General features: G+C 40.9%; 2 protein-coding genes across 3 annotated transcripts in view; one reads left to right on the top strand and one right to left on the bottom strand.

Annotated features, from left to right (window-relative positions):
* Nucleotides 1–575: 575 nt before the first annotated feature.
* Nucleotides 576–4,297, top strand: guk1b (guanylate kinase 1b). 2 transcript variants are annotated; one of them, XM_038715842.1, is made up of 7 exons: nucleotides 576–687; nucleotides 891–932; nucleotides 2,566–2,662; nucleotides 3,412–3,550; nucleotides 3,886–3,970; nucleotides 4,046–4,131; nucleotides 4,265–4,297. In XM_038715842.1, exons 1-7 carry the CDS (start codon nucleotides 576–578, stop codon nucleotides 4,295–4,297), a joined length of 594 nt encoding a protein of 197 aa, XP_038571770.1. The 2 variants fall into 2 exon arrangements, with proteins under 2 accessions (XP_038571770.1, XP_038571769.1); XM_038715841.1 differs by lacking the exon at nucleotides 4,265–4,297 and having other exon boundaries at nucleotides 4,046–4,235.
* Nucleotides 4,298–4,594: 297 nt separating this feature from the next.
* Nucleotides 4,595–26,129, bottom strand: part of obscna (obscurin, cytoskeletal calmodulin and titin-interacting RhoGEF a) — a 42,848-nt gene continuing 21,313 nt past the window's right edge. Inside the window, exons 37-78 of the mRNA XM_038715843.1 lie at nucleotides 25,688–25,954; nucleotides 23,321–25,576; nucleotides 23,147–23,219; nucleotides 22,948–23,042; nucleotides 22,727–22,839; nucleotides 22,354–22,554; nucleotides 22,123–22,205; nucleotides 21,631–21,804; nucleotides 21,223–21,382; nucleotides 20,988–21,089; nucleotides 20,536–20,700; nucleotides 20,153–20,311; nucleotides 19,770–19,947; nucleotides 19,079–19,192; nucleotides 18,757–18,924; nucleotides 17,994–18,096; nucleotides 17,770–17,899; nucleotides 17,555–17,660; nucleotides 15,281–15,389; nucleotides 14,916–15,040; nucleotides 14,726–14,838; nucleotides 14,194–14,362; nucleotides 13,884–13,971; nucleotides 13,593–13,793; nucleotides 13,422–13,482; nucleotides 13,255–13,332; nucleotides 12,989–13,161; nucleotides 12,727–12,753; nucleotides 12,457–12,609; nucleotides 11,936–11,981; nucleotides 11,735–11,812; nucleotides 9,798–11,541; nucleotides 9,456–9,584; nucleotides 9,224–9,346; nucleotides 8,700–8,867; nucleotides 8,405–8,513; nucleotides 7,774–8,013; nucleotides 6,803–7,026; nucleotides 6,674–6,688; nucleotides 6,359–6,455; nucleotides 5,794–5,943; nucleotides 4,595–5,631 (exon numbers count right to left, since the gene is read on the bottom strand). Coding sequence (XP_038571771.1) covers nucleotides 5,451–5,631; nucleotides 5,794–5,943; nucleotides 6,359–6,455; nucleotides 6,674–6,688; nucleotides 6,803–7,026; nucleotides 7,774–8,013; nucleotides 8,405–8,513; nucleotides 8,700–8,867; nucleotides 9,224–9,346; nucleotides 9,456–9,584; nucleotides 9,798–11,541; nucleotides 11,735–11,812; nucleotides 11,936–11,981; nucleotides 12,457–12,609; nucleotides 12,727–12,753; nucleotides 12,989–13,161; nucleotides 13,255–13,332; nucleotides 13,422–13,482; nucleotides 13,593–13,793; nucleotides 13,884–13,971; nucleotides 14,194–14,362; nucleotides 14,726–14,838; nucleotides 14,916–15,040; nucleotides 15,281–15,389; nucleotides 17,555–17,660; nucleotides 17,770–17,899; nucleotides 17,994–18,096; nucleotides 18,757–18,924; nucleotides 19,079–19,192; nucleotides 19,770–19,947; nucleotides 20,153–20,311; nucleotides 20,536–20,700; nucleotides 20,988–21,089; nucleotides 21,223–21,382; nucleotides 21,631–21,804; nucleotides 22,123–22,205; nucleotides 22,354–22,554; nucleotides 22,727–22,839; nucleotides 22,948–23,042; nucleotides 23,147–23,219; nucleotides 23,321–25,576; nucleotides 25,688–25,954 — 9,248 coding nt within the window. The 3' untranslated portion in view covers nucleotides 4,595–5,450. The remainder of the gene's footprint in view (nucleotides 5,632–5,793; nucleotides 5,944–6,358; nucleotides 6,456–6,673; nucleotides 6,689–6,802; nucleotides 7,027–7,773; nucleotides 8,014–8,404; nucleotides 8,514–8,699; nucleotides 8,868–9,223; nucleotides 9,347–9,455; nucleotides 9,585–9,797; nucleotides 11,542–11,734; nucleotides 11,813–11,935; nucleotides 11,982–12,456; nucleotides 12,610–12,726; nucleotides 12,754–12,988; nucleotides 13,162–13,254; nucleotides 13,333–13,421; nucleotides 13,483–13,592; nucleotides 13,794–13,883; nucleotides 13,972–14,193; nucleotides 14,363–14,725; nucleotides 14,839–14,915; nucleotides 15,041–15,280; nucleotides 15,390–17,554; nucleotides 17,661–17,769; nucleotides 17,900–17,993; nucleotides 18,097–18,756; nucleotides 18,925–19,078; nucleotides 19,193–19,769; nucleotides 19,948–20,152; nucleotides 20,312–20,535; nucleotides 20,701–20,987; nucleotides 21,090–21,222; nucleotides 21,383–21,630; nucleotides 21,805–22,122; nucleotides 22,206–22,353; nucleotides 22,555–22,726; nucleotides 22,840–22,947; nucleotides 23,043–23,146; nucleotides 23,220–23,320; nucleotides 25,577–25,687; nucleotides 25,955–26,129) is intronic.

Below are 26,129 nucleotides of genomic sequence, written 5' to 3'. Positions count from 1 at the left end.
CCTGGCCCAGATCCAATTAATCCTGCTGACTGACCGGCCGTGACTTCATTAACAGGCATTCTTAACATTAACCTCAGGGCCTCTGGCTGTCTAAGGAGTCAGCAATTAGGACATGGACGTGTTTCAATATTTTAATTAAGGCAATAGGAAGAAGAATTTCCCAAGTGTCAGTTAATTATTAGAGCAGATTAAAACCACAATAATATAAGAGCAAAGGTCTTTTAAACCGTCTACATGCATGTTGGGGTGTTGCGTCCTGACAATGCAGTGGGTAGCACAAGCTTGGATCAAAGGATTAGCCTTACTTTACATTAGGCCGGTTAACAGGATAGTTGGTGAGCTTTACCAGCACTGCAGAAATAATATATAAGGAGGAGTTTAACAATACTTGAAATGTGTGTTTTAATCAAGACTTCACAAAATCATTAATTCCAAACCATGTTAAACCATAAAATGATCCATACATACGCCTTGTAGCCTATTCTAGAAAAGGCTGTCACGCTAGATTTAAACTGCCACAGAAGATTCCACCTGAGCTCACTCTGTCCCCGTCTTTCCCGGTCTGTCCCAGAACAATGTCAGGACCGAGGCCCGTGGTGCTGAGCGGCCCCTCCGGAGCAGGGAAGAGCACTCTGATGAAGAGGCTGATTCAGGATCATGAGGGCGTCTTCGGATTCAGTGTGTCACGTACGTTTGTGTGCCAACTGGTTATTGGCTTCCATCGCAAAACATCCTGCCTGAGCAAGAAATAGCACAGCTTGATGTTGGCTTCTAATTCTGCACTAGACTTTGTGCCATTTCAGTAAATCATTTATTGCTGAGACTGAGAAAAAGCAACATTACTAATTGCCTTATTTCTGGGTTTTGATGATGAAATCCTCTCCTCACAGACACAACAAGAAACCCTCGACCAGGAGAGGAAGATGGAAAAGGTACAGTAGTTCTGGATTAAAACAGACACTTTTTAGTATCCACGCGAGGTGGTTGATGTTTTTAGCACCCTCACACAGTTTTAGGACCATCATGCTCTGTGATTCACCATACAGGAGCCATGGACTTGGATTTGGATCTGTAGAACTGTGATACAAGTGTATTTTATACCTCTTTGTCTTTTGTTCCTGCGCCACATTCCCAGCCGCCCCCTACCTGCCCGGTCTAAAATAAACGCCCACAACACTTCTTACTCCCAAGTGAACTGCACAAATGGTTTTGTCCCCCTCTATAACTGCCTTTATATAAAAGGGATAAACATTTCTGTGCCTTTTTTGCTTTCTCCATAGGGCTGAACAAGCTCCCCATGCTTCTGGGGGCTACTTTACTGCCAGTAGCAGACGTCTTTTCCTCTGAAGACTTAGAAAGCTCATTTTCGTGTCCAAACGAATCAGAACCCACAGATAAAGGTGACCTCAGTGTGATTCCTGATCACAGTTTTTAAGGCAGAGGGATGGGGGTTACTTTCATCAACCTGGCACGCTGTCATTGGATTCGTATGAACTTGTCATGTGACAAACAAAAAGAGAAAAGATAAACTTTCTAAGGAATCAGCATGAGACAGTCTACACTTTGGAGTAAAAAGCTTTTGAAAATAGCCCCCTGTGATGCCTCAGTAGTGATTCCCATTTTCCAGTCCTGGATTCAGGATTTATGTCCAAAGAATGGTCCCATTTCCCACTGTGGCTGATAGAGCATTTATGATTTGAGACCAATCATTAGCACCACAGGAGAAACCACAAGATCCAGCTGTCATGTTTCTTTAATGTATTAAAACTCCAGTAAAATACTCAGACAGACAGTCCTTCATTTGTACATGTTTTTGTATGGACAATATTGAATACATTTTCATTCATCTAAATTATGTTAATTTCATTTGTTATAATCATTCCAGTAACAGTGGATTTTGCTCACTTCAAAATTAGGGTTTTTTATCTAGCATAGAAATACTGCAGTAACTTGCTGTTTAAAGTACATTCTACCTTGTTTTCAGGATTTGTTTACAGCACAGCCACTTCCTATTCTATCCAGCATTTCCCTTCAGATTCTTACTTCAATCTGAGCAGGCTCCTTCATGTTGTCACGCAAAGGACTGTGCGCTATAGTGGTGGTAGTAGTAATGTGTTTGTTTCTAAACCTTTGCCGTTTTAGATCCCCAGAGGTTTTGATGTTGTGAAGATTTTGGCCTATTGATCTGGTATGGACAATGCAATGTGCCCTGTAACAGTTATAACTAATCACATCTTTGACAAACTAACAGAGCGTAACAAAAAACAAACACAGACATTTCTCATCTTTGCATGGTTTCCTCTTAGAGAACGGCTGCATACCTCACACGCTTGAACACACATCATCAGCCAAGCAATATTATCCAGGAAATGTTATCCAGCGCAAAATATACATTTTGCCTGTGATCACTGCCGTGTTCACTGTTTATTGTGATAAAACATGGATCATCTTTCACGGATTTGTAGTGAAAATTAATTTGATTTGCATCACGTCGTTCATCGTTTCTCTCCACTGTGCAAGTTTTCACGGCAGAGCTAGAATCATTATAAATGATGCATCTTCCAGATTACCACTTCTCAACGAGAGAGGCCATGCAGGAGGGAATTGACAAAGGAGACTTCATAGAAAACGCAGAATTTTCCGGCAACCTGTATGGAACAAGGTAAATATCTCTGCATGAATGCCCCCATATGTTTGATTTTTTTTTGTTGATGATTTTGATTTTTGAGTAAGAGCAACCTTAGAAAATGTCTACAATTTTGATGCATAATCGCTGGAATCTCTACTTTTTGTGCAATATATAAAATCTTTATAGAATTGTTCAATTTCTTTTTTTATTACAAAACATTCATTTTTAAGACCAAGGGCATTCCAGTTTCAATAACCTCTTAAGTGGCAAGGCATTAGCAAGCTGCTCACCTGCCAAAAAGAACGTAATCTGTATGGTTCAGTGTTTATTTGCTGCCTAAATGCTGTTTCCACCCATAGAATGAAAGTGAGAAAGAAAAGCTCAGTTAATGAGTAAAAATACAATAGCCGTTAAGTAACTGTGTCACTAATATTGGTTAAACTTAATTCAATAGAAATTAAGATTGTTGCCTTATATAAGAATACACTTAGGCTTATCCACAGGGATCAACAGGATATATAATAGTCTGGTCACAGATGGAGCTTTAACCCCATTACGTCAAAAAGAGCAGCGCTGCGGCTCAGAACCTTGTGCGCCAAGATTAATCTCCTCCTCTTATTCTGAAGAGAAAACACACTCACTTCAGTACAACTCTGATCAGCTTGGATCATATATATCATAAGAGTAACGATTGCACTCAATACCTGGTTGGACATTGTTCAGATGCATAGTGCAGGTAGTTTAAAAATATTTTATACTGAAACACTGCATTGATTCTTTAGTAAAGCTGCCGTAGAAGACGTGCAGGCCCAGAACCTAATCTGCATCTTAGATGTGGACATCCAGGGGGTGAAGAGGATTAAAGAAACTGACCTGAACCCAATCTACATCTCCATCCAGCCTCCTTCCATGGAAGTCCTGGTATGTGTCCAACTTAATATACTTCAATGTAATATATTGCATTATTTCAACACACTTTTCAACTTATTGTATTCATTAAACTCTGTTCCTGCTTGTGTCAAAGAATGATAAATATGTTAATTCATGACATTTATTTTAGACTTAAGATATTAAATATATATCTAGATCTTCTTTGAAAACAATCCTAAATACTGAGAGAGGATAAGTTAACATTTTTTAATAAAAACAAAAGCAGGTTTGTGAAATTTGTTAACTGCAGACACGACTGCTGTTTTGTTCCTTCACGGGGCAGATTTTGTTTCAAAGATAACGTCTTGTTTCATTGTCGTTCTCAGGAAAAACGTCTGCGGGACAGGCAGACAGAAACAGAGGAGAGTTTACAGAAACGCCTGGAGGCAGCGCGCATCGACATGGAGCTCAGTAAGTTTCTTGTCAGTTCTACTTGGACGTGACGCTGAAATAAAGACAATCACTGTAGCTGTAGCTCTTTTCTAGGTAAGGAGCCCGGAGTGTTTGATGTTGTTATCATCAATGATGACTTAGAGAGGGCCTACGAGGAGCTGAAAGATATCCTCAATGAAGTGAGTAAAACCATAAAATATCCTTTGTTTTGTTTATTTAGCAAATACTTTACTCATAGACCCTTTTGTATGCATGACTAATAGTTAAACATTCAAAATGTAAAAAGTATCCCTCACATCTCTCTTTCTCCAGGAGATCCAAAAAGTTCAGGAGGCCAAATCATAAGAAAAAACAGCAACCCAGTCTTTCTGCTGCTGGACAGAAGAACCAACACTTGTGACTCTGGCCGAAAAACTCCTTCTTCACTGACTGTGGAGAAAAGTTTGTTCTTCTTTTACCCTGTACGTTACATGGTCAGAGATTTGCTCATGACAGTTTCATGCTCAGTGAGGCTCAGATGGAAAAGAGGTACTCTTTTGGTTCTTGACTAAGAGAACAGGGGGTTTGTGTTAGATGTAGTTGTATTTCTGCCAGCTGGCTCAGCTGCAATGTAAAAGAAACTCAATAGGTATAAATGCCAAATTCAGTGCTACATTTGGTCTTTATTACCCAGAGTGTGGAGTACACACACTGCTAATTACTCTGGACAGAAAATAGATACACTTTCATTTATTTGTTTTGTGAATGCAAATACAGTAGAATAATTCACAGGCTACATATTATCTGAAGATTACATGAAGGAAGTCTGCATCTGAGATAAAATCACTACATATATTATATTCAACATTTGCATGTATGTTTGTGTGTTTGTATACAAATGAGACTGAATAAAGAATGTGAGGACAATGGCTGACCACTTCGATGCCATTTAATTAACCTTCCAATCACATCCTCATTCAGGTGAGTGAATGACCCACTCTTTAAGTAGTATGAGACTTAGAAGCGTGAAATAAAACCTATAAATCTAGTCAATTTCCCATTAATACATTTCAGCTTTAAGGCAAAATGTGTACATTTTAAATAAAATACTCTATCACTAAGAAAAGCATCTTTCTGTATGAAGAAGAACACCACATTTTTCACTTTAAGGCCAAACGTGCATCTGCGCCTGACACTGTGGAGCAAAACAACAGCTTTTCAACAATTTTACAACTCATGCAATCGTGGGCACTCATTGCTTAGACTAAACCTTATCCCTGATATGTTTCCATATAAACCAAAGATCAAAAATGTAACACACTCACATATCCAAGCTAAGCGATAAATATACAAACTTATTAAGACGCATCACAATTTCAAAATCAGAGGCTTCTAAAACGATTTTAGAAACCTGACCTGGCTGCAGCTAGCCAGAAAAGAGCCAGACAGGAAACATTCAGCTGAAATGAAATGTGCTGGTTATAAAACCGCTGGTGAAACAAACCCCTACAGTGTTGCCTTACTGGAAGAAGGGACCCTGAAGCTTGGTGTGGACCTGGTTTCGTTTCTCCTCCTTCTGCTTGAGGTACTCTTTAAGCTTGTCTGTGGAGAAACACACTTTGGAGTGTCGGCCTTTGTATGGGGCACGATGGGCACGCAGCCATGGGTTCTGGAGACACTCGGCTGCAGTGGGCCTCCCCCTACAAAGTTAAGTTTGATCATAATTTATGTTCCTAATTCACAAAGACATCTTTCCACACAGGTACTCTTCAATTTGGTTTACATAAGAGGAATGAGAACTTGAATACGTATGTTTAGTACAGTTGCACTAATGCAGACTACATTTTAAGAGAGACACTCACCAGGATTTGTTATTCAGGCTGCTCTTCATGAAGGTTAAGGCTCCTTCTGACAGACCAGGGTAACAGCGTCCAAACTGAATCTTCCCTTTTTTGATGTTTCGGTCTTGCTCCCAGCTTAGCTCTGCATGGAACGGGCTGTCGGCGCTCAACCTGGTGGATGAAGGGAAAATGCAAAAATACAAACAGTATATATTACTAAATTAGTTCATAATTGAGAATCTTCTCTGACGATTAGGTCAGAAGCATTGATAACATTTCATGATCCAAGGACTTAAACTACTTGTAAGTGGTGTGGACTGAGCTAAACAGCCTACATATTTAAAACTTACACAATGAAAAAGAAAACGATGATTCAATCTTTAGAGCTGCTAATCTGACATCCAATGATACCTGCCATTCTTTGCATTTGAAACATTTTTTTGCAGAAGTGAGAGCCACATTTATCAAATCACAAATATATAATTTTAAAAATTGTAAAGTAGTAAGAATCCAGTGAAACATGGCTGAATACTTTCTTTAAAAAAAACCTTTATCAACTATTTCACCTGTATATATCTGTACTTACATGATAAATGACAGAACTCCAATAGCCCAAACGTCAGTTTCAGGCCCGACTCCCTGACCCTCCAGGATTTCCGGAGCTTTAGGAAGGACAATATAAACTGACAAAACAGACAGACACAGGACATTCATCTTAAAGAGTTGTGCGGTTACTGTTAAATGCCACAATCACTCTCATGCTTTATATTCTGAATTAGGAAAAATGACTAGAAATGGACTTGAGTTTGTTAGGCTATGGTAGCAAGGATCAGCTGAAGTGGATGAAGTTAGGCTGAATTATTTCCATCCATCAATCCGTCCTCCCTTAAATAATGTGTACCTTTGCTGCGGCAGTCTGTTGAAGGCCATGACAGTCAAAGGTTTAGTACATTAGAAGAGTGTACAACAATGCAAGCATCAAAATCTTTTAGTATGCCTTTTGAAAAGGGAACAAGAAACACATCAGTACCTTTGCTCTCCGACAGGCCCTGAATGTGCTCGATGTTGAGAGGCTGGCCAGGTGTAAAGGACTGAGCCGAGCCCAAGTCAACTATCTTCAGGTGGTTACAATCATCCACCAGCATGTTGTCAGATTTCAGGTCCAGGTGGATGACTCGACGGCTGTGAAGGTAGTCGACTGCACTCAGAATCTGAACCAGCAGCTCTGCAACATGAGTCTCTGCATACAGATCTCTGTGAGGGCACAAACACAGACAGACAGTATGTGACGGACTGCAACACATGGCTACAGGTTGCACAAAAATAACCTTTGTGACACAGGTCTGAAAGAGGATATAGATAATAATAATTAAAATTATAATATTATATTGATTAGTTACAGTAAGTGTCCATTTAGCACATCTTGGTCATCTGCAATTTGCGCTTAGTTTGATTTGTTTAAAAATAGTCCATTAGATGACATCAAATAATTCTCTAACACCAGCATGGCAGAAAGTTTGAGAGCTTTGGCCTGTTGGCCCTAATTAGAACAGCATTTCTCATAGGAAATCTGCTGCTTATTTTAGTATTTAGTCTTCTTAGACCAACTACAGCATCTTATTTTAGAATCATATAGTGATCAGTTTTGCCTGGATTATTCCTCCTAAAGGCCTCTTCGGACAAAATAAGTAGACATTTTTACCTATGCTGACACTAGACCAGAGGACTGGGACTTACCACAGTCATTAGGAGATCATACTCCTAAAACCAATAATATCTAGACAAAATTTTATGACATGGCCAGCTATCTTGCTCAGTGTTTGACAAACAAACCCACCCACCTACCAACTCACATCCAGTAGCAAAAAAATATAAAAAATGCATAACACAGTACAGATGATGAGAATAGAATAAACATTTTTCTTTAAATATCACTGCATTTTTCTCCAATTTTCCCTCTGTGTATAAATCCATACACAAACAATGTGGTCCTTCCTTTACCTTGCTGCCAAACTGTAGAGCAGCTCCTTGCCAGGACAGAGCTCCTCCACTAACACTAGGTAGTGAGGGGTGATGTAGGCCGTGTGCAGCTGCACCAGGTGGGGGTGATGAAGCCGTTTCAGCAGCTGGTATTCCCTCAGCACCAACTGTCTCTGCTCTGCCTGGTAAGGGGTGATCTTGGCAGCAAACACTTGGCTGGTCTCAACATCCCTGCACAGGGTTACTACGCTGAAGCGACCCCTGAGAAAGAAGGAAACAAAAGGTGAAGAGGTACAGAGAAAGACTGTACTGTATTGGTTTCTATAAGAAAGTGGGAGGAACAAGATTATCCTTTTCCTGATGCATGATGGAACTGGTCCTAAGATTTCGATTAAGCAGGTAAAGAATGGATGATGGTCTACATGCAACTGAATTGTTGAATGTAATATCAGCACTAAATATCAGGTTCAATTCAGAAACATTAGAATCTGTGACAGACTTTATAAACCTGAAAGGTCTACATAAAAACAATATCAAGTGCAAATGCTACAGTCAATTAAAAAACAAAACATTTATTTTGATCATTACGAACAAAAGAGAAGTTACAAATAGTTTTGCTGAAAAAAATGCAGCTTCTACATAAAAATCCCACCGGTTGATCTCAGAGAGGAAACTGTAGTTCTTGTGTGTTCTTGTGTGTCGTTCTGACCCAATGACCTTTGACCCCAGTGACTCAGTCTGGATGAGAGGAATGTGAGTCTCTGTACAAGAGAGTAAATATAAGTGAAAACACTACAACCCTCAATGTAAAACTGTTTGTACAAAGCACAGTGCATTTGTACACACCAGACCAGTGAGTCAAATGCCTGCTATTTAGAAAGCCTGGTCTCAGATAAAGAACTGTAAAACATTTGATGCATCATCATGTTTCAGAGTATTTTTATTGCCTTCAGGATGGGTAGCCATAACAACAGGTGCTGACGCATCACTGAAAGGTCCTGCTCCTGTTTTGGTGATGCAGCCCATCCTGAACACATAAGAAGCTCCTCTGGGTAAATCCTTCACCACATAGCAGCTATCTGTCACCTCCTCTGACAGGACCGTCCATTCCCCACCTGAGGAGGCACACGACACTGTGAAATCTGCACTTGTTGCACATTTTAATACTCCTGCAGAAGACTGAAGCAACAGTGATATTAGTGATAATGTAACAAAGAAAATAAAATTATTGTTGAGGTCAATTTGAAAGTAAAAAAGAAGCACACAGCATTGACTTATGACATACTGGAAAGAAAAAAACAGATAAACTCTGTTTGTCTTCAAATATACTGGAATATGGAAATAAATTACATTTTATATTTTAGTAATTGGAACTTTCACATTTGTCTAACATAAACAATGAATTTGGTTTCCTTTAAATCAAAACCACCTATGTAATTTCTGTGCTGATGTATCATCTCTATCAACCCACCATCTGTACAGTACTGCACACAGTAGGTGACAGGGTCACTAGACTGGACTGGTCTCCAAACCAGCAGGACTCCACCTCCATCTAACTGGAGCACTTCAGCCTTGTTGGGACGGACGGGCAGATCTGAAAATTATGGAGGGGAACAAACGTACACAACCAGGCTTATAGCAAAATGATGACGGCAGGATTTTGGACTGGAAACAAAATCCACACAATGTAGCTTCTTCACTACCTTTTGTCTTTTTGAATGCAGGTATTTTAAAAGAAGGCAACAGTTTGGAGGTCCTCTTTTTTGGACTCTCAAGACCAGTGCTACACTGCCTTTTAGGTGGGACAGGAGCTGATCCTTTTACTATTGGCCCTGTTATAAAAGACAACCAACACCAAAAGGGAAAAAACACTGGACTGGATAAAATTGACAAATGCACAGTGTAGATGTACAAAATAACATAACAGAGACAAAGGTAAATTAAAATAAAGATAATGCCCTTATCCTTCTGTCAACATTTAGCTGTATCATTAATATGGATGCTATAATGATTAAATAAAATTTGCTTAATTTACAATAGCTCACCTCCTTTACTCACGTCTTCCTTACTAGAAGACCTGGAAAACAGTTTGGTCAGGCTGGAGGCTGAAGCTCTCATTTTCTTCCGCAGAGACATGGTGGGAGTATCTGGCTTCATGATCTCCCCTAGTGTGGGTCCTAACTCTGTGTTCTCCAGCTGGGAGTATGAATGGCCAGTCCAGGACTGCCTGCGGAAGATCTTTAGCAGTCCCAGCTTGGGTGACTTTCCTGTAGGTGGCCGGGCTTCAAGGGCTGGAGCGGATGCATGCCTCTGGAGGCCATGGCCCTCCTTCTTGTCCCTGGCCCTGGGAGGCCTCTGTGGAGCCTGGAGAGAAGAGAGGCTGGGACTAGGGCTCGCCATCAGTGGGATCCCCGGCTGACCTCTGCTGTTTGTAGATAAGTTGGGGTTGGAGCGGGTGCGGTTACGTGGCGGTGCCTGGGGATAGCTTCTGGGTTTAACTTCTTGGAAAGAGCATGGGGATGGTAAAATCAGAGGCTCCCCCTGATCATCATACTCTTCACTCTCTCCTGACCTGTATCTTCCTCTGCGATGACTACGGCTCAACTCCTCGCAGGAGCCGAGTCTACTTGAAGACTCAGAGCCCCCATGCTCCAAAATAGACGACTCAGCCAGAGACCCCTGGGAGCCAATAAAGTTGTCGCCCTCTGTCTGCTCCTGATCCGGCCTGGTGCTCGTTCTGTCTCCAGCAAGGAGTCTTGAAGTAACAGTTGATCCAACCATACAAGTCCCTTGTATTGGAGAGACAGAACCTCTTCTTTTTGTGGGTTGCCGAGGGCTTGGGATGGCCAACAAGTTTCTCCCTGCTACTTCATCATCTGTGAAATCTTCCTTCAAACTTTGAGAGCCTTCTTCTTCACCCGACCTTGTGCGCTTGGGTGAGCTGGGAGAACGTCGATAATTCTCATCAAGAGACCTGCTCCTCCTGTGAGGGGGTACGTTGGTGTGGGCGAGGCCAACACCACTGTCAAAGGAACAAGACTTCTGCATTGTAGGATGGATAGATGCCCGTCTCTGGCCACGATTAGTCTCCGTCTCATCCTCCACATATTCAATTAGAGGCTCGTTGAGACGTCCTGAAAAGCTTCTCCGGAGTGGTTTGCGGCCTCTCTCCTGCTTTTTGGCATGGAATTTGTCCCGTAATGTCATGTGTCTGGCAGACATGGGTGACAGCTGATGAGAGGTGCTGTAGAAAGTGCTTCGGATGACGCTGCCACGAGGGATACGACCTCCGTCACTACCTGAACCCTCATCCCCATCAGATAAGTAGAGAGACGGACTACTGTCTTTGCTGAACCTACGCTCCCTCTGAGGTGTCTGTTGGCACGACGCATCTGACGCAACTGACGCAACTGACTGCCTGCTCATACTCCGCTCTAGTACACTCCTCCTTCCTACTAAATCCCCATCCTCTTCCTCGCCTAATGTCACTTCGTCTTCCTCCTCTGCACCTAGGTGGAGTTTGGCAAAAGGCTGGGGGATCTGCGCTCTCTCCGTTAATGGATCAAAGTCCTCTTCTGTTTCTTCCTCCTCCTCAGTCGGGCTGCAGTGCTGGAAAAAGTCCCAAGAGTCAGCTTCATCATACTCAGACGAGGAGCCACTGCTCAGAGAAGTGCTGCTGTGCTCCTGCGGCTCGCGGGGCACTGTCACTGCAGTGTCTCTGAGAGGAGCATCCAGCAACTCGGGGATGGGCCTCAATGTGAGAACTGACCCAATGCAAGTCAAAGAACGCTAAAAAAGATAGATGGGAAAGATATTGGTGAAGACAGATATTAACATTGTGTTTTCCTCTATGTAAAAGCTATGACCGTCTGTGAATTCCACTCATGAAACTTCAAGTGTATCAACATTACAAGAATCCAGTATTTTTTTCACCAGAGGCTGTGGTTTCAATAAATAACACCACCAAAGAGAGGTAACCCACCTGCCATTTCCTTTTTGAGATCAAGACTTTTAAACACTTTGTGTTGATTTCATCAGTATCTTCTCCTGCATGCTCGTCCTGAACACAGTTACAAACATTTGTGCATTTAGATGTGTGCCTAAGGAACAGTGGTACAGTATGTTTTTGAATACATACATTGAAGCATGATTAAAACACCTATTGTGCTGTATTTCCTCTCACCTGGAACCATTCGTGGCTCAAGCACTCAAAGGCAGACGGTCGCTTCCTAGGTAGAGGAAAATTGGGAGTGGTCAGATGTGTCCTATGTTGCACCTGACAACACTAAATAGTGTTGAAAACACTATATAGTGTTGTCAGGGTGAACGGTCCGTATTTTTATCAACACTATATCTAATGACTGTCTTTATTGTTAAATGAGTCCTAGCAGAGCAACAAAAAATAATCAGCCTGCCTAGTTAATGTAGTTTTATGTAGCTGTCAGACACTTTTCAATCCACTGTGTGTGTTTTGACCGTTTTTGGTTGAGCACTACAAGATCTCACTTTTGATCACTTTCACCTAGGAATACATACAATATTTTTTTTTTTGCATTTTGGGTTATGTTTGATTCGTGGAATCAGAAATAGCGCTGATGCAAAGAGACTCCTTAAAAGAAATTCGATTCAATTCGATGACTTTACAATTTTGTTTGTGACTGGATTGATGTGGCACTGTAGGCAATAACAAAACAGGTTCCCTACTCTGGATCAGGCTGAAGGAGCATGTGGAGAAAGTTCTGGGCCTCAGGGCTCCTGTACGTGACATCAGGGGCTTCCCAGTTCAGGGTCCCTTCTCCCACTCTCAGCAGTGTAGCACGGTCCGTCTCACCCACAAAAGGGCATCGGCACACCAGACTGTCAATGAAAAAATGAATGGTGATGTAAATAGTAACTCGGGAGTTACATGCACTGCTTTTTGATATATGGTATATTGAAGATTGAGAATATTATAAAAAGTGCAGTGATACATACCATATATAGGCTATAACACCTACAGACCTGAGAAAATAAAGATATGATGATGTCTTATTATGTTCTGTAATTTACATTTATTTTGCAAATAATTTTTAGGCTTTATTTAAATGTCCTTGTAATACTAGAAAGAAAGTCTACAGCATCTGGAATTTCATCAGAGAAATATATTGTACATAATACAATACAGCAAAAATAGAAAAGTTATTTGCAAATACTATTTGATGCAGTGTCAGTTAACCATAACACAAGTTAAACTCACCAGATATCAGCAGCCACGGTCACTGGTTCTTGGTGAACAATCTCAGGGGCAACAAACTCCGGTGTACCAATCATGCTGTATTGGTGTCGGGATGTGTCCATTTCTTGGCAGAAGCCAAAGTCACAGATCTTGATCTCATCTCTGGGCGGATACACCATTAGGATATTATCAGGCTGAAGGGATTATAAATAAAAATAGAGTTAAGAACTGCATAATAAATAATGACACAGTCAATCATGTGATGTTGATTGGACCGGAAATCTTACTTTAATGTCCAGATGCAAAATGTTCATGCTGTGAATGTGACCAACTCCTTCAAGGATTTGCTGGATATATGACTGAACCTGAAATAAAATGCTGAATATTAGCTAAGAGCCATATATATTATTTGCAAGAAAAGATTATTTTGTGGAGAATAAATGTAAGCTTGAACCTCTTTCTCTGAGACTGATCCTTTCAGTAATAAATGGTCCAGAAGTCCATGGGAACAGCACCTAGAAATTATGTTAAAGAATTCTTAACTGAATACAAATCAATATCAAAAAACTTAACCCACTGCGAAAAAAAGGAGTGATCATATTGTAACATTTAACAGAGAGGATACATTTCTGTGATCAGCACCAGAGTGCGTCTGGTGCAAAAGAAGTCCAGCAGACAGGCCACTCTGGGGTGAGCCAGGCGGGACAGCAAATCCCTTTCCTGGAAGGCCCTGGTCCGAGTGCTGCTCCGCAGAGGCAGAAACTTGGCAGCAAAAACTTCACCTGTCCTCCTGTGGACGACACGCTTTACCACCCCAAAGGTTCCCCTAAAACACAGAGAGAAGATGTTGAATACATCAAATCTTAAGAGGGCTCATGGGCAGGTTGGACTACATCAATATAAAGTACAGGTTCACCTTCCTATTTCCTCATGGACATCATAGACAGAGAATAACTTCCTTCTCTTCCCCAGCTCCACTTCTCTCTCCTGACGCTCGAGTGGCCCTGCAGGGAAAACAAAACCTGTGAAAAACACAACCGCTTGGACAGACATCAATCACAATATATTACTTACCTTCCTTACATCAATATAATTTTGTGACATGCTTTATGCTTACGTCACATTAGCCTTTCGTACTGTTTGTTTTGCAGTTGCATCTGATTAATTATGATAATGTTTTAAATATGCTAAAAAACTGATGCATGGCAGCATTGCTGTTGTCTCACCTTCCTCCACTGTCAGCTCAGCCTGACATGAAGCATGGCCAGAGTCATTGTAGGCGAAGCAGGTGTATATGCCACTGTCCTCACCCTCAGGGCACACTATGGTCACTGAGCAGCGGGCACCATGCTGTACTATCTTCACATTCTCATTAGCTGCAAGCACTTCTCCATCCTCCAATCACAGAAGAAAGAGTAATGTTTAAAAGGGACAGGTCTACAAATTCTTTTTGTGACCCTTAAAACAATGTAATGCCCTCATGTGATGTGTGACAAAGTGAACATTTAACCCTAAAATTCTGAGAGGAGGCAATTTGAGTATAACCTATTTAGTAATTCCCAAGAAAAAAACATTTACTAGAAAGAAAAAATAAAAAAATGAATTTTTTCTGTGATATTTATGGTATCCATTTTGGTATGTTTCCCTGGATAAATATAGGTAAATAAAAATAGCATATATTAAAGTAACTTTTATGGTAGGAATATATTTTTTCCATCCCGTTAATCATGTTACATCCCAGGATCTACAGGGTCCTACCTTGTACCACTGTATCTTAGGAGTAGGTCTTCCTGTGATGATGGCAGTAAATGTAACTGGTTGGCCAGGTTCTACACACAGGTCCTCAGCGGGGACCTGGATGGAGGGAGGAGCTGAACAGAAGATCAGATCAGTTAGTGATGTATCAAAGTCTGATAGTAGTCATATTATGTTTAAGAGACAAGAATACCATCTGTAATTTCCTGCATTGACTCTGAGATATAGATTTCTTCCTCTTCATCCTCTAGGTAACACACAGGTTGCTGTGCCACCTGATCCACGGCAGGATCAGCTTTTTCTGTACTACATTCAGCTCTGGAGACAAAAATAATGTCATTATAAATATTACTGATGACTCCAGGGAAATAACTGTTTTTACTTTACAGAAGATTGACATATTGACTTGTTTACCATTCAGTTCTAGGCTCACAACTGTAAAACTAACTATTGAATCGAGACTTTTACCAACCTCAGAAAGAAATTTTTGAGGCTGATGCCTATTTACATCAAAGGAAGGGAAGGAAGGTCAATACAGCAATATGGTAATAAACTTACTGTTCAGGGTGTCCAGAAGGGAAGAGCATTTTCGCAATAGAGGTGGGGTTGAAATCAGTCTGTAGCCATTTCTTCACAAAGGCAGTGGACCAGCCCTCTGAGTCTGCATCTATGAAAATCAAAATGCCACTCAGCGGGAATCTATGGATCAGACACTTTAAGTAAGGAAAATATATTTTGAGGAATTATCATGTTGCATTGACTTAAGTATAAATATACTGAATTATTGGAAAAGTAAAGAGTACATTACCTTACATACCGGGTACAGTAATAATGCATTTCTTACCTCTGTACTTGAGGGTTTAACCCCAATAACCCAAAACACCAACAGAACATGGGCGTATGCCCACTCCTGCATGGGGGTTAAGGGGACACCTGCCCAGCACATGACCATCTTGTATTCGTAGGAGTGAAGAGTTAGCTGGACATGCGTTGGCAAGAGGAGAAAGGGGAATGTCGAGTGGTTATTTGTTATCATGACAATGATGACTTACATGGAACGGTCCATGTGAGGAACCTCCTGCTTTTGGACTAGTAAAGGGAAGATGGAAAAACATGTAGGTTATGGACAATGGAAGGGCAAACATGGTGAACTGATGTCAAAAATCCAGAAGAAAAAATATATATAATAAATAAAAAAATATATATATATATATATATATACATACACACATGAGTGAGACAACTTTTAGAGGGATATAAAAATATTGTATTTAAAATCATCAGTATCTAATAATTCTACTGAATTTGGCGGAACTCTATTCTACTCCATTATATTACTTTTATTGCTGATCCTATGTGATAGAAACAGTGGTAATGTATAGATACTAGCACAAAATCTACTTGCTATCTCTGTGTTTAAATTACTAGTTTATGGCACCTTAAGGTTCAGCTGACTTGTCAGTCTAATGGAAGAAAGTGATCCAACCCATGCCATCTGTGGAAAGTCGAAACATGATGAAAAACACAAAAACATTCCATACGATAAATGTTTCAATGGCTTTTCATGGTGAAGATGCTGGGAAGTGCACTATGTTGTCTATGTTGAATGGTAGCCACTAGATCCCACTGGGTTATGGCATTAGAAGATTGTTAGAAATAGTTATTGTTAGGTATTAAGTTTAATGGTTTTTTTCACATGACTGTGGCTACTATGTGACCTTAACAACTCTCAATGTGTGAATTACACACAGAAGTTAAAGTAGTGGTGGGACTCACCACTAGTCAGATGAACAGATGAAGTGGGTGGTGAAACAATTGTTAGATAATGATATTAGGGTTTAATGTGGCTAAAGTCATTGTAGCATTTTTTAAGTTAAACATGCAGTGTGGAACATTTGTTCCCCGCTTCTGACACTGAAAGTAATTATACAACATTGTCAATGAGTGCTTATGTCATATAGGCTCTGCCATACTCCTAGTTGTGGTCGCCTACTCCATAGCTACAGTTGCTCCCCCCTTCAGCTCTGGTAAACCAACCATTGCTGGCTGCCACAAAACACATCATTAGTGGTTTGCCAGCACCAGATTGTCATCATAGATACCAGATTTAAAAACTCTGAATACAGAGAGATTTACCTGGTGGTGATTAAAGGTTTAATAGGAATTGCGTATACTCCTTTGACAAGGGCTTGAATGCAACAGACGAAAAAGTCCCACAGCCTAGCTTTGGCAACCTAGACAATCAACCAATTTAACTCAGATGGCAATATTAGAAATGGACAAATGAGAAGTGGAAAAAACATGTGTTGGGGTGCTTTTCACTCATGCATATCACCATATCATACAGTTAATAGCTGTGAATCCACTTTTTCTGTACTGTGCAGATGGGAACTGCTCATTCTTATGTTTCATCTTTTCTGCATTCATGCATAGACTGCAGTCCATGCCATAATCCCTGGGGATCTAGTGACAACTGTTATGGCAGCTGGAACTTATGATGTAAAAGGTGTGTGAACGGGGGGAAAAGGAAAATGTGAGTAAAATCTCAAAATGGTATCAACTGGATAGAATGGGTGCATGGTAGTTGTTGAAAGTGTAAATCTATGCAAATTGTTGCAGTTTGTTGGAAAGTGAAGAGATGTCATATGATGTGATGCAAAGACAGGATCAGAAGTGAGGTGAACTGAAGTGAAACTGGTCAATGGCATGTGCTCCATCCCTTCTCAAACACAGCGGAACTAGTTAAAGTGTGGAGCATCCACATGAAAACCCTGTCCCGCGTTTCCATCCTATGTGGTGGATATTTACCTTCAGTGGCTCTGGCTGTCCTACCTTTAGCAAGTAAGTCCTGTGGTTGGTCGTTCTGGATGTCAATCGGCGGTACATAAGCAGGGCACAGCCCTGCCTTGCACTTGACACAGCCAAACTCATTCCACAGCTAAAATACACAAAACATTTGACATACTGTATCTAAAAGGAAGCACTCTGAATTCAATGAATCTGACTATCTTTATACATTGTAGACTTTATGCAGCTGGATTTGATACCTCACACTCATACTGTCCAATATCTGCCTCTGTGGCATGGATGACCGTCAGACACAAGATTCCACTCCGAGCATCATTTAGGGTTATGTATTTTTGCTGGTCAGCCAACTCTCTTCCATCTTTCAACCACCTGCAAAACCCAAAGATGGATGTGTTTGACAGACATAATGGCTAAAATACCACATAGCAACTACTGTGGTTACATTTGCTCTGTGTTGCCATACCTGATTCGTGGTAAAGGAGTAGTAAGTGTGGAGCAGCTAAACTGTATATCCTCTCCTTCTATCAGACAAGCACTCTCCAACCGACACACAAATCTGGGTGGAGCTGGAGAGAAGAAATACATTAATGTCTCATTTGTGCCCCTATAATCAGAAATACACCAATAATGTCAGTTATAGTACTAGTCATTACTTATAACAGTAATAATAGTAGCAGATGTAGTAGTACTATTAGATCTAATAGAAGTAGCAGTCACAATAGTAAATGTAACAGCAGTGGTAGCAATAGTAGTAGTGATTGAACAGTAACTGTAATGATATTGTAACTGTATATATAATGTAATGATAGTAGTATTATCTGTAGTAGGTAGAAGTAATTCTAGTATTAGAAACCACAGTTTTAGTTATAGTAGCAACAACAGTAGTAAGTGTGACAGCTGTAATCACAGTAGTACTACTAGTGGTACAAGTTTAGTAATAGTTGCAGACATAGTGGAACTTGCATTGGCAATAGTAATTGTCAAGTTGTAACTGTAATTGTGATAGTAGTAGTAGTAGTAGCACTATAGCACTAGCAATAACAACATAGTAGTGTTTCTAGCAGTAGTAATAGTATTGATAATCGTCATAGTACTGATATGAGGAAGTAGTAGTCATTATATTATAGCTGTCCTCTGTGTTCCTCTGTGACAGTGCGTGTACCTGCAGACAGAGATATGAAGTAACACAACAAACCCAAGTGGTTTAGATGCATCCATAGACTCACCCTGCACCACAATCTTGGCGAGAGTACCAGCACTGCCCATGGAGCTGTTAGCATAGCAAGCATACTGTCCAGAGTCCTCTGCAGTGAGGCTGTCCAGGATGAGACTGCAGGTGCCTGACCGGTCTTCTGTGATGATGTGACGGGGGTCATCCTCTAAAGGAAGGCCGTCTAAGAGGTGGACATCAGATTTTTGCTATGAAAACCATCATTGTAACCAAACCATGCAGTGCTTGAAAAAATATGGTGGGTAATAACAGCTTCTTGTAACAGATTGTAAGACTATGGTACAATGTGTACATATTTTAATAAAGTTATTTATGACCTTTGAGCCAGCTGACCACTGGTTTTGGCGATCCTGCGACCTTACAGGTCAGTTTGATTGTCTGTCCTATCTTTGTTGTGAAGTCAGACAACAGTGACTCAAACACAGGTGGGCCTGTTGATAAACACAAATACAGAATTCACTCACTAGGGATTTCATTAAAACATAAGCCATATCATTTCCATAAAAAAGGTTTGCCCCTCAACAACTACGAGAAACACACGACAAAGCCGGGGAGGCTGCGGCTCAGGATGAGCAGTTGCTCACTTATCAAAGGGTCAGTGGTTCAATCCCCAGCTCCCCTAGTCTGCATGTCAAAGTATCCATGGGCAAGAATCTGAACCCCAAATTGCTCCTGATGTCGGTTTCATCAGTGTGTGTGGATGCGTATGAATGTATTTCTGTTTATGATGGCAGTTTGCACTATGCCATTCAATGTGTGAATGTGATGTGGTGTGAAAGCGCTTTGAGTGGTCGGAAAGACTAGAAAGGCGATATACAAGTACAGACCATTTACTAAATAAACCTATAGTCCACATGATACAACAGCTAGAGCCCATCCTTTAGCTACCATTGTAATTTTAAGAATAGAACACAGTGATTGAAAATAGATGGGAAAAGATTTGATAGTTTTATGATTAATTATCAAAATCTACCTGGAAATTACTTCCCCTCCCAAAGAAACACTTACTGTTAGTGGGCAGGCTGGAACGTTGCTGTAACTCCTTCAGGTCCTTGAGCCAGGAGAGCTTAACCAGGGAGGAGCGGCCCTGCAGTGTGTACCTCCGCAATGAGCCCCTGTGCTCATGCCACAACCCCCAAGACTTTTCATCTCCACCCACAGTTTCCTTTATTTCCACATCATTCAGCTGTGTAGGTTGCAAAAGTGAGAATGAGAAAGACGAATGAGTGGGAAGATGAGGTCAAGAGTTGGAAAAAGCTTTGAGTGTACACTGAATTACAGGATTCATCATCACATGTGGCCAAATGTGGTGTTAGGCGGTTTATTTTTTTTATAGCTTCACCTACTGTAGGAAAGTAGAATAAGGGAGAAAGCAGGAGAATAGATCTTACCTTCATTTTGTTCTTGAAGGTGTAGCTGTCACTGTTCACACTGGTGTCTTTTTTCAGTTTACACAGTACAATACATTCCTTGAAGAGAAAAACTTGTCTCTGATGCCCTCTAGAGGTCGTCCTAATATCTGGAGATTCCTCCCACACTGAGAAGACTCCCTGAAGGGAAGTTGGTAAGTGAGGACCATGCAGTATTATGACCAAATGTGACTGGATATCTTTTTATCATCTTTTTACAAAGTGACTCAGCACAAATAAAAACCTTCACACTAGTCACTAGCTGTGACAATAACTAAAAACTATTAATGGTGTTGAAGTTTTTACATTCATATTGGACCCAGAGCCTATCCTAGATATAAAACCATGTCAGTTATCTGTTTTACCTGTCGTACGGGCTCGCCCAGGGCAGTTAGAGGAGCTGGGAAGTTCTCAATGAGGGACACCTGGTGCAGGTTGTCAGACCTCCAGGGTAGACAGGACACTATGGAGAAGGCGTCCTCCAAAAGACAGCAGCTCTGGCCACTTTTGGCTTTGTTCTTGATTAACTCCTGCCAACAAAGTAAATATTTACTACCCATGCATTCAACTGACACAAATTCATAGGGGAACTACAATTTGTGCAATAGCAGAAAAAACTTCAGTTCTAGTGTTGAATTGAAATAAATATCCAATATGCAAATATACCAAATTCTCTACAATAATGCAGTTTAATGGAGGAAACAAGAAAACATATACTATTCAGTGTAATGGATGTAAGACATTACCACAATCACATTGACATTAAAGATGAAGGTTTCACACATACATATTTGTAAAAATAAAACTGTATGCTGACCTTCAGTAAAGCATGGTAGGTTTGAATCCTCTCCACTGGTTGCTGGAGGAAAGTAAGGACATCCATGACAGGAGCCTCAGGCTTACCAGCTTCTGTTAACTCCTGAAGTGTAATGAGCAACATAAGAACTTTAGACAAATTAGATCAGTGTCATAATGTTGGTAGTCAGCACCTTAGTTTCCACAAGGTTCATGTTAAATGTTCATATTTAAATCCAAACAGATGTTGTGAATACTTTGAAATACTGTTGGATAGCCTTGTCCGTGACGCAGGCCTCTGCTTGTGCTTGTCCCACCATGTAGTGAAGATACTTCTCAAATTCCTCAGTGTGCTTGATCAGATGCATGGCCACATCGTCGTCTGTGGCACACTCTCTCAGACCGGGAAGGATGGACCTGAAAAGACAGGTCATCATACAGAAAGCTGGCCATGCAAAGCTCAAGCTCTATATGAGCATACAATCAAAATAAAGAAGAGGCACAAATGGTGAATAAGAGAAAAAGAAACAAACCTCTATGGTGTGAATTTGGACGCACACACAGTTAACTTTTGACGTCTGAATGTAGATTTTGTTTTGGTAACATGGTTTGATAATTATGTGCTATTTATTTGCTGCAACACATTTCGTGTGTGTGTGTATTACCTCTCATGCAGAAACACAATGTCCTTGATATTTCTGAAAATGATCTCTTTCTGGTTGAGGATGCTAATGGGAACGTGACGACTGGAGTCCAGATAATTTAGCTGGTGAGAGGTAAACATCTTCATCTCCTTTACAAACTCCTCCTCTCCATTAATCAGGCCTTGGATCAGTTGGCTAAAGATAAAAGAAATGTAATACAGATTGGAAGTGAGGCAGCTGTATTTGTTTTTAACTGTCCACATGAGATTTATTGTTAGAACAAATCAATTCTCCATCATCACAAAAGCCAAGGTATCAAGATGCTGCAAGGCATAAGTGCAAGTAACAACGAAATAGTAGAAACAATAAGAAGCATCAATAAAATTGTCCAATAAATATAATTATCCAAATACATACATAAAATAACAATGAATATAAATCCAAATAATAGCACCCAGTAACGTTCCTCCCAGTTTGTTTAACCTGTCACTATATAATTGCAGAATAACAGACCTCAGAGCTCTCCTGTACTCTTCTACTGTAGATCCAATTCCATCAAGATCCTCTTGAGGTGCTCTCAATTGTGGGAAAATCTCCTGTTCAAAAGACCATCATGTGTTATTAAAAGCCTTTTCCATTACTTGATGAAATTACTGTCTCTGCTGACAGCACAATATTGCAAACCAATGGTATATAATTAATGTTTCAGAATTTAACAGGTTTACTCAGTTCTGTCCAGCATACCTTCCTCTTCTTCTCCAGGTAGGCTGGACACACCCATCCCTGTCGAGCAGGGTTGGTTTTGGTGGGTTTGGTCCTCACCAGCCATCTGTCAGGATGGACAGAATCCAGGACCTCTACAAATTGGCCCTCCTTCAGAACAAAGCTGTCCTTATTTCCGCTGTTAGGACTGCAATCAGCTCGGGCCACATACATTTCAAATGTCTGAGGTGAAACAAGCAAATATGACATAATTTCAGGTTTTTACAATCAAATGGGCAATTTTACTTTTTCAGATTGTTTCCAAATCACACATCACAGCTATTACATTAATGTTTAGAGAGCACAACATATATACAGTGCATTTATTCAAGATGAAACAAAATATAAAAAGTACCTCTTGTCTATCCTCTTCCCCTTCTGACTCTGATCCAGAAACAGTACTAGTTAAGGGTGTCTGAGCACGGTGGTGTTTAGGAGATGGTGTCCTCAGTCTGCCTTCATGAGTCCCTACAGATTAGAGAGGAAGATAGCTATGATGTATAGGAAACTAGTGGGTACTAATGTAGGTGTGAAAAACGATTAAAAACAGCAACAAAAGAAATCATCATCGCTAACCTTTGACCTTTAGTAGTTTCTTAGGAGGTAGGAAAGGAGCTATCTGTTCTTTGTCATCCTTTGGAGGCAGTTGGTCTGCTGCTTTTGTCACTTCCCTGTAACAGTATTCATAAATATTTTGGGTTTCTTTATGAGCATAATATGTAATATTACCAATAAAATCGGCACAACAAAACTAATCTTCTCTCTGCCCTCTGACCTCGGTACAGTTGGGGTAGTATCAACAGTTTCCATTATATCCGGAGCTGTGTCATAATCAGAGGGACTTGACACTGTTGAAGGCAGAAAATCATAAGTACTATATATACATAAATATATGTATATAAAATCTCTATCTTTGTGATTACAGTTTAAGAATAAAAGTGTTACTTACTGGAGCTGGCAGCAATGAGTGAGGATCCTCTCCTCTCTTGCAGGCTCATCTGAGTGTCCTGTTGCTCCGTCAGGTTATAAGCCTCCCACAGAGAGATACTCTTACTCTCTACATAGTTCGCAGCAGCTGTAGCTGAGGTGGGTATCTGGGTCTGAGACTGAGGCAGATTCTGAGTCTGTATTTGGGCCTGGGCCTCAGGCTTAGGTGGGGCAAGTTGCAGAGGAGTTATCGCTGCAAGGGGTGGGTGTAGAGGCTTTTGAACAGTCGGAGCAGGCTTCTGAGGCTGTACTACTGTTATGTTACCATTGTAGGAGGTCACACCAAACTTATTCACCACCTCACATGTATAGATTCCACTATCATTGGTGGTCAGATTTTTGATCACCAGTGTGCATGCGCCATTCTCTGAAGTCTCAATACGGCACCGCTGATGATTAGTGATTTGTTGGCCGTTTTTCAGCCAGCGCACTATGCTGGGTTTCCCTTCTACAATGCACACTAGAGTGACTGTGCCATGAAGATCTGCACTCTGGTTCTTAAACACCTCTTTAAAGACAGGTCGCATGTCTTTGCGGGTTTTGTAGCCTTTGAAGGCGGCCTGAATCTTGACCGCAGCCTCTTGCAGTTGGGGTTCATCGTCAATGCTGACGTCAATCTCTGGTGTAGCATCCTTTGTTGGTTGTGCCTTCTGGGGTACATCAAGTGCAGCAAGAGGGGAGGGTTCGCTCGAACTCTTAATAAAAGAGACAGGGGGCCGGACATTCCTGTGGTTCGCTGGTATCTCAGTCAAAGCCTCTGAGAAAGTCTCATCTTCTGAAATGTAGAGGAGAGGAATGCCTTCTGTCATCTTTGTTGTTTGTTGTTCTTCCTCCCTTCTCACTGGCTCAACTGCCAGTTTAATTTCCGGGTCCACTCCTTTTTTCATGGGTTTTACTGGTTGTTTGATTGGCTGTTTGGTGCTTGCATCCTTCTCTGCAGTTTTCCGAGGTTGCTTAATTTTCTCAGCTATCTCAGTGTCTGCTGTTACTGATTGTTTCCTCTCACATCTTGGTTTCTCTTCAACCTCTTTTTTCAAAGACTCTATTGACTGTTCAATTGGCTGACCATCCATTGTTTTCACCACAACTGTTGTCATGTGTTGATCATCCTGATCTGCCTCTGTGTCCCTTGAACATTGTTTTTCTATCCCCCCCTTTGCTTTGCTTTTTATCCTCACAGGTGGTTTTGGAGGAGCAAATTCAGACTCTTTTTCTAAAGTATTTTCTGGATGTTCTACAGACCGTTTATCCACAACTAGTTTCAGTGGCCTTTTCTGTCTCTCTGCCTCTGTGGACACATGCTGTTGTTTCATGTGGTCTCTCTGTTTATGGTCTTCTTCAGAATAATTTAAAGCAGGCTTTACTGATTGCACAACGACCTCCTCAGTTTCCTTCAGAACATATTTAAGTGGTTCCTTTCCTTTAGATCTTACTGGTGGTTTCAAAGGCTTCTCCTCTGTTTTTTCTACTTTGCCCTTCTTTACTGTAGACTTATCCTCTTGTTCTTTTATAGTTTCTCTCCCAATAAACTTTTCAAGTGGTTTCACAGGCTGTTTTTCATCCTCGCTGTTCTTCCACAGAACTGTTCCTGGATGGTTTACCTTCCTCTGAACTTCACTGGTTTTCTCTGACCTCTGTTTCACTTCATTTTCCTTTTCCAGAGATATTAATGGCCGTTTCTTTTGTTCAAACACAGCGTCTCCCAGAACCCTGTCTGGTTGGCTGGTGTTATGGTCAACTTTGAGTAATTTCTCTAAATTCTGTCCTGGTTGTCTTGTCGTCATGAAAACTTCTTTCTCTGTTTCCAAAGGCCTTGCTGGCTCCTCCACCTCCCCGCCAAGCTCATCATCCTTCTCCGGTAGTCTCACTGTCTTATCCACTTTCTTGTACACCTCACTGTCTTTCTCCTTCTGTCTCTCCAAATGTGTTACATTCTGTACAAGGTTTGTGTCCATAGACCTTGGAGGTTGGATGCCCTTTTTGTATTCATTATTCTCCCTCAGCATAGAATGTTTTTGGTCAAACATTGACTCCGTATCTTTTTCTAAACTTGTAATAGATGCTTTCCTATGAGCTCTCTTCTTGGGCTCAGGAGGAACAGGTTTGGCCTCTTGGAAGCCAGACCTGTCCTCTGGAGTAGGAGTTTGTTTGGAAACAGTGCCCTTTGCACGAGGCAGTGTTGTAGGAGGCTCTACCTTTGATGGAGTCAGTTGTAGTGCTAGACAAGAAAATTAAACATATTTTTTGACAATTGATATATGCATAGTGGAGGTTGGACAGAAAAAGAACATCCAGTAACTTTGCCAATTAGGTATCAAGATGTACAAACCTTTTACTGTCACAGTTGCAGTGGTCTCTGCACTTCCTGCTTGACACATGTAGCTTCCACTGTCCTCAGGTTTGAGCTCCTTGATGTTGAGCTGGAGGAGGCAGCCATCCTGCCTCATCTCATACTTCCTGTTCGCTCTAAGTGGAAGCTTGTTCTTCTTCCATTGTACGGACACCCCAGGCTTGGTCAATTCACAATTCAAGGAGGCTGTAGCTCCTTCCTCAACCTCCAGACTTTCTAATTCTTTGTTGAAATATGGAGTGAGCTCTAGGTAGGTGGGACAGAGCAGACCAAAATATAGTCCGAGATAATACTACATAAGGGCTCAATAAGACTTGTTTTTAGCTTACATACTGAATGAGCTTGATAAATTGAGTTTGCTAATCTGGAGAATTCAGTTCACAAAATCACATTTGAGTGTTTGAAAAGTATACATCTCTGT

Source organism: Micropterus salmoides, unplaced genomic scaffold (assembly GCF_014851395.1).
Source record: "Micropterus salmoides isolate LMB-PRFRI ecotype aquatic unplaced genomic scaffold, ASM1485139v1 Ms_hic_scaffold_13, whole genome shotgun sequence".
Lineage (NCBI taxonomy): Eukaryota > Metazoa > Chordata > Actinopteri > Centrarchiformes > Centrarchidae > Micropterus > Micropterus salmoides.
The sequence above is the reverse complement of the archived record's forward strand: the minus strand, read 5'-3'. Positions and strand labels throughout refer to the sequence as shown.

Excerpts from the sequence above, each read along its gene's own strand:
- guk1b (XM_038715841.1), top strand. The coding sequence starts at position 576 with ATGTCAGGACCGAGGCCCGTGGTGCTGAGCGGCCCCTCCGGAGCAGGG. Across the intron at positions 688-890 it reads CTTCGGATTCAGTGTGTCAC|ACACAACAAGAAACCCTCGA; the intron begins GTACGTTTGTGT and ends CTCTCCTCACAG. Across the intron at positions 3,551-3,885 it reads CTCCTTCCATGGAAGTCCTG|GAAAAACGTCTGCGGGACAG; the intron begins GTATGTGTCCAA and ends TGTCGTTCTCAG.